Genomic DNA, 6,513 nt, shown 5'->3' with positions numbered 1-6,513 from the left:
TGGATGCAGCCGGATCCGGCTGTCAGTAACAGTGCTCCGTGCTGCTGATCGTAGCAGCGCACATGGGGGGGAGGAACAACCGCAGGACGAGAATGCTCGTCCTGGGGCGCAAAGTACCAGCCATTTAGGACGAGCATTCTCGTCCTGGTTCGTTAAGGAGTTAAAGAGTTTATCCCATGATTAATGTAAACAAATCAGACATCTTAAAGCACATGACAACCTATTTGTTACAAAGCTTGAACCAGCCCTGTACCTCACATGGACCCAGAGATATTCCCATTTATTGCTATACAAGATTTTTATCAAGCTTGTAGCTTTAGGGGACTGTCTTTTCTGCTGAATCTAAGGGGGCGTGTCCATGCTTTTCCTATCACAACTCAGGGGACAGTTGAAAGATGAAACTGAGCGTGTGCGGCCATGTCATTGAGCAGGACAAAGAAATACAAAACAAATCCAGCAGGTGGTGCTATACAGATACATTTTATGAAATAACTCAGTGGCTATACAATGTTTTATTTTTATTTTATTTTTTCAGAATTACATGCAACTACAACAGTATGCAGATCCAGGTGCTGTTTTGAAAACTGTAGAATATTTTTGTGGGACAACCCCTTTAACCCTTTCCCATTGTAAGTAATTTTAGTTTTTAAGTTTTTTTTTTTTTATTATTCCCAGTCTTTCAAAAATTATAATATTGGAATTTTTCAGTTCACACAGCTGTATGAGAGCTTTATTTGTGTGATAAGTTGTGCTTTCTAATAGCATCATTTAATATTCCATATAAAGCTTAATGCTTGAAAAGCATTAAGCTGGATAACATTTTTAACAGGGTGGAATTGGAAAAAAATTACAGTGATAACAAATGTTTATAATTTTTGTTAGGTTTTAATGCTTAAAAAGAAAAACTAAAAAACTTTACCTAAAGCATAAATTTTTTTGTGCTTTCCTTTTTTTTTTTTTTCCGTTATGGAATCCACCGCATGAGATAAATGTTTTTATCTTTTAACAGTTCGAACATTTTCAGATTCAGCGATACCAATTATATATTTTTTTGTTTATTTACACACTAGCAGAAAGACCCGGCTTTGCACGGGTATATTTCATCTACAGATGAATCTTGAAAAATTCGAATATCGTGCAAAAGTCCATTTATTTCAGTAATGCAAATTAAAAGGAGTTGCATTAATGCAGCTTAAAATTTTAGCAAAGGGTACCTTAAAATTGGGACTTTGGGGTTTCATAAATTGTAAGCCAAAATCATCCAAATTATAACAAATAAAGGCTTGAATTCTCTCGTTTTGAATGTAATACCTCAGTCTACCTCATATGTTAGCTTCACCTTTTAAGTTGCATTACTGAAATAAATTAACTTTGCACAATATTCTAATTTTTCGAGTTTCACTTGTATTTCATTTAATGTTTCTGTGTGTCGTTAAAAGATATCGACAGTATCCCCCATAACAGTGACCTCTACAGCACCCCGCCCCTTTAACACTGAACTCCACAGTCCCCCACCCATTAACACTGACCCCCCCATAGCTCCATGCCACTTTAAAATGGGACCTCCACAGCAGCCCATCCCCTTAACTTTGACCTTCACAGCAGCACGCCCCTTTAACACTGAGTTTCACAGCACCCCACTCCCTTGACAGTGACCTCCACAGGGGCCCTCCCCCTTAACAGTGACCTCACAGCTGTTGCCCCTTTAATAGTGGCTCCTGCCCCCTTAACAGTGACCTCCACAGCGGCCTGCCATCTTAACAGTAACATCCACATTGAAAGTCCCTCTTAAACAGTGACCTCCACAGTGCCCGTCCCTTTAACAGTGACCTCCACAGCGCGCTGCCCCTTTAATGCTAGGGCTACATGACGACATCTGTTGCGCAACATTTTTTCTCAACAATTTGACATGCTGCGACTGCGACACGACAGTTGAAAAAAATCCATCCAAGATGGATTTTTCTGCGACGGTCGCAGCATGTCACATGTCACAGTGCAGCACCATAGACTATCATTATAAAAATTGTCATGCGACATCAATGTCACGCGACACATGTAGCAGTGTAGTTGTGCCCTATGTGTCGTGCAACTTATTGTCACGTGTCACATGTCATCGTGTAGCCCTAGCCTAAAGCTGACCTACAGCAGTGAAGAAAAATGGCTGAGTTGTTATGGAAACCTGGAGTAAAACTGTTTGTATGTGGAGACTAAGGGCCTGGGAGCTTCTATTGGCTGATAAGGGACAGCTGGGATATGAAGAGAAAGACCTGCAGGCTTGTATTGGCTAATTCAGGTCATTTTTGGGGAATATCTCAGGAACGGTAAGTCCTTGGGAGCCGAGTCTAAAACCTTCCCGGACACCGGATGTACCTGTGTTCCAAATCTGGTGAAGATCGGTCTAGTCGTTTGGTCGCGCATAAAGAACAGACAGACAGACGTCGGGACAGACAGAAACTTATTGTGTACAGGCATGTTACCTCCACAGTATTCTTTCCCAGAGAGTAAGTGATATGTGCACCAAGTTTAGTAGAAATTGATCTATGACTTTTTGAGTTACAGAGCAATATGTGTGTAGCAAAAACAGTTGGAGCATACAAACTCCATGCAGCTGCTGTGTAGGGGCGTATGACCTCCACAATATTTATTTCCAGGTAGCAAGGGATGTGTATACCAAGTTTCATTGAAATCGATGGTTGCGAGTTGAGTGATCGCGGAACATACACACATACAGACACATACAGTACAGACCAAAAGTTTGGACACACCTTCTCATTCACAGAGTTTTCTTTATTTTCATGACTATAAAGGCATCAAAACTAGGAATTAACATATGTGGAATTATATACATAACACACAAGTGTGAAACAACTGAAAATATGTCATATTCTAGTTTCTTCAAAGTAGCCACCTTTTGCTTTGATTACTGCTTTGCACACTCTTGGCATTCTCTTGATGAGCTTCAAGAGGTAGTCCCCTGAAATGGTTTTCACTTCACAGGTGTGCCCTGTCAGGTTTAATAAGTGGGATTTCTTGCCTTTTAAATGGGGTTGGGGCCATCAGTTGCGTTGAGGAGAAGTCAGGTGGATACACAGCTGATAGTCCTACTGAATAGACTGTTAGAATTTGTATTATGGCAAGAAAAAAGCAGCTAAGTAAAGAAAAACGAGTGGCCATCATTACTTTAAGAAATGAAGGTCAGTCAGTCAGCCGAAAAATTGGGAAAACATTAAAAGTAAGGGCTATTTGACCATGAAGGAGAGTGATGGGGTGCTGCGCCAGATGACCTGGCCTCCACAGTCACCGGACCTGAACCCAATCAAGATGGTTTGGGGTGAGCTGGACCGCAGAGTGAAGGCAAAAGGGCTAACAAGTGCTAAGCATCTCTGGGAACTCCTTCAAGACTGTTGGAAGACCATTTCAGGTGACTACCTCTTGAAGCTTCTCAAGAGAATGCCAAAAGTTTGCAAAGCAGTAATCAAAGCAAAAGGTGGCTACTTTGAAGAACCTAGAATATGACATATTTTCAGTTGTTTCACATATGTTTGTTATGTATATAATTCCACATGTGTTAATTCATAGTTTTGATGCCTTCATAGTCATGAAAATAAAGAAAACTCTTTGAATGAGAAGGGGTGTCCAAACTTTTGGTCTGTACTGTATATACGTCCTTCTTTTTATATATATATATATATATATATATATATATATATATATATATACATTATTTATCACCTATCCTTGAGAATGAGGGGACTCTGATTCCTCTCTCTGAATGGAGTATTAGTTTTTAAGTTGGTCCACCATTCCATTCACTTCTATTGGGATGATGGAGAACTGTCTATCATATTTAGACAACCATAACTTTTACATTTTTCATCAAAGGCTTGTTTTTTGTCAAACTGTTTCTTATTTTGATGTGTACTTCTCGCCTTGTGACTTTTTTCTTCTTTACAGCCTTCACTATGTGGGATAAATAACATGATACTTAAGTATTTCAGACATTTACAGATAGGGTTGCCACCTTTCCCAACAAAAAATACTCTCTAAGGTTACATGGTAAAAGGGTGTGTGAATTGGGGGCATGGCTCAATACAGGGCATCATTTAACACAGAGTTTTGCAATTTTTTATTTTTTTTTTACTATTTTTACTGTTGTTTTTAGAGGGGTTGTGCAGTGGTTTAGTATTGATTATCTATCCTAAAGGCAGGTTTAGACACTCCGATGCAACAGTGTTCCTGACAGCCGGCTGCTCGTTCAGTGGTGGTTAAGCGCTGTATTTACATACAGCAATAGAATATTCTCTATATAGTGTGCAAGCACGACCACCATTGATGGATTGCAGGGTGGTCTGTAACCATGGAAACGAGCAGTATATTATGTGATAGAAAAATGAATCCAGCCAGCAAATTAAGCAATATGGATAATAACAATATATTAGTAAGTGGCTTGCATTAATGTTCTGTACATGATAAAAGCCACTTACTGTAGTGTAGGGATGAGCGAACTCGAACTGTATAGTTCGGGTTCGTACCGAATTTTGGGGTGTCCGTGACACGGACCCGAACCCGGACATTTTCGTAAAAGTTCGGGTTCGGTGTTCGTCGCTTTCTTGGCGCTTTTGTGACGCTTTCTTGGCGCTTTTTGAAAGGCTGCAAAGCAGCCAATCAACAAGCGTCATACTACTTGCCCCAAGAGGCCGTCACAGCCATGCCTACTATTGGCATGGCTGTGATTGGCCAGAGCACCATGTGACCCAGCCTCTATTTAAGCTGGAGTCACATAGCGCCGCCCGTCACTCTGCTCTGATTAGCGTAGGGAGAGGTTGCGGATGCGACAGTAGGGCGAGATTAGGCAGATTAACTCCTCCAAAGGACTTCACTTGATTAATCGATCGATCTGCAGCTGTGCATCATTGAGCTGCTGAAATTCAAATGCTCACTCACTGTTTTTAGGCTGCCCAGACCGTTTGTCAGTCACTTTTTTCTGGGGTGATCGGCGGCCATTTTGTGTCTTGTGCGGTGCTGCGACCAAGTGCATCCAAGCTGCGACCAAGTGCATTTAACCCTCAATGGTGTGGTTGTTTTTTGGCTAAAGCCTACATCAGGGTGAAGCTGTCACACCAAGTGCATTTAACCAGCAATAGTCTGTTCATTTTTTGGCCATATACTAAATCAGGGGCAAGCTGCGCCTGTCACCAAGTGCATTTAACCCTCAATGGTGTGGTTGTTTTTTGGCTAAAGCCTACATCAGGGTGAAGCTGTCACACCAAGTGCATTTAACCAGCAATAGTCTGTTTATTTTTTGGCCATATACTAAATCAGGGGCAAGCTGCGCCCGTCACCAAGTGCATTTAACCCTCAGTAGTGTGGTTGGTCAAGCTATCACACCAAGTGCATTTAACCAGCAATAGTCTGTTCATTTTTTGGCCATATACTAAATCAGGGGCAAGCTGCGCCCGTCACCAAGTGCATTTAACCAGCAATAGTCTGTTCATTTTTTGGCCATATACTACATCAGGGGCAAGCTGCGCCCGTCACCAAGTGCATTTAACCCTCAGTAGTGTGGTTGGTCAAGCTATCACACCAAGTGCATTTAACCAGCAATAGTCTGTTCATTTTTTGGCCATATACTAAATCAGGGGCAAGCTGCGCCCATCACCAAGTGCATTTAACCAGCAATAGTCTGTTCATTTTTTGGCCATATACTACATCAGGGGCAAGCTGCGCCCGTCACCAAGTGCATTTAACCCTCAGTAGTGTGGTTCGTCAAGCTGTGACACCAAGTGCATTTAACCAGCAATAGTCTCTTCATTTTTTGGCCATATACTACATCAGGGGCAAGCTGCGCCCGTCACCAAGTGCATTTAACCAGCAATAGTGTGGTTATTTTTTGGCCATATCCCAGTCTAATTCTGTCACTAAATCCATACCGGTCACCCAGCGCCTAAATACTAGGCCTCAAATTTATATCCCGCTAAATCTCTCGTTACCGCTGTCCTGTTGTGGCTGGGAAAGTTATTTAGTGTCCGTCAAAGCACATTTTTTGTTCTGGGTTGAAGTACAATTCCCAATTTAGCAATTTCATAATTTAGTGGTTTCTGCTATATCAGAGCTATTTGAAATCTATCCCTAAAAGGGTATATAATATTCAAGGTGCACATAGGGTCATTCAGAATAACTTCACACACACGCTACTGTGCATTTCCAAGTCTAATTCTGTCACTAAATCCATACCGGTCACCCAGCGCCTAAATACTAGGCCTCAAATTTATATCCCGCTAAATCTCTCGTTACCGCTGTCCTGTTGTGGCTGGGAAAGTTATTTAGTGTCCGTCAAAGCACATTTTTTGTTCTGGGTTGAAATACAATTCCCAATTTAGCAATTTCATAATTTAGTGGTTTCTGCTATATCAGAGCTATTTGAAATCTATCCCTAAAAGGGTATATAATATTCAAGGTGCACATAGGGTCATTCAGAATAACTTCACACACACGCTACTGTGCATTTCCAAG

The 6,513-nt window shown here is 41.3% G+C and overlaps 1 protein-coding gene across 2 annotated transcripts in view; it reads left to right on the top strand.

Moving 5' to 3' along the window:
- Positions 1-533: 533 nt before the first annotated feature.
- LOC122936025 (cytochrome P450 2J5-like) overlaps positions 534-6,513 on the top strand; it is a 357,425-nt gene continuing 351,445 nt past the window's right edge. The window contains exon 1 of one of the 2 annotated variants that reach the window (XM_044292019.1): positions 534-629. Coding sequence is in view for 1 of the 2 variants with exons in the window: in XM_044292018.1 (XP_044147953.1) it covers positions 542-629 (88 nt within the window). In the remaining variant the exon portion in view is untranslated. The remainder of the gene's footprint in view (positions 630-6,513) is intronic. The other variant, XM_044292018.1, reaches the window with a different exon arrangement.

Source organism: Bufo gargarizans, chromosome 4, assembly GCF_014858855.1.
Source record: "Bufo gargarizans isolate SCDJY-AF-19 chromosome 4, ASM1485885v1, whole genome shotgun sequence".
Classification (NCBI taxonomy): Eukaryota; Metazoa; Chordata; class Amphibia; order Anura; family Bufonidae; genus Bufo; species Bufo gargarizans.
The sequence above is the reverse complement of the archived record's forward strand: the minus strand, read 5'-3'. Positions and strand labels throughout refer to the sequence as shown.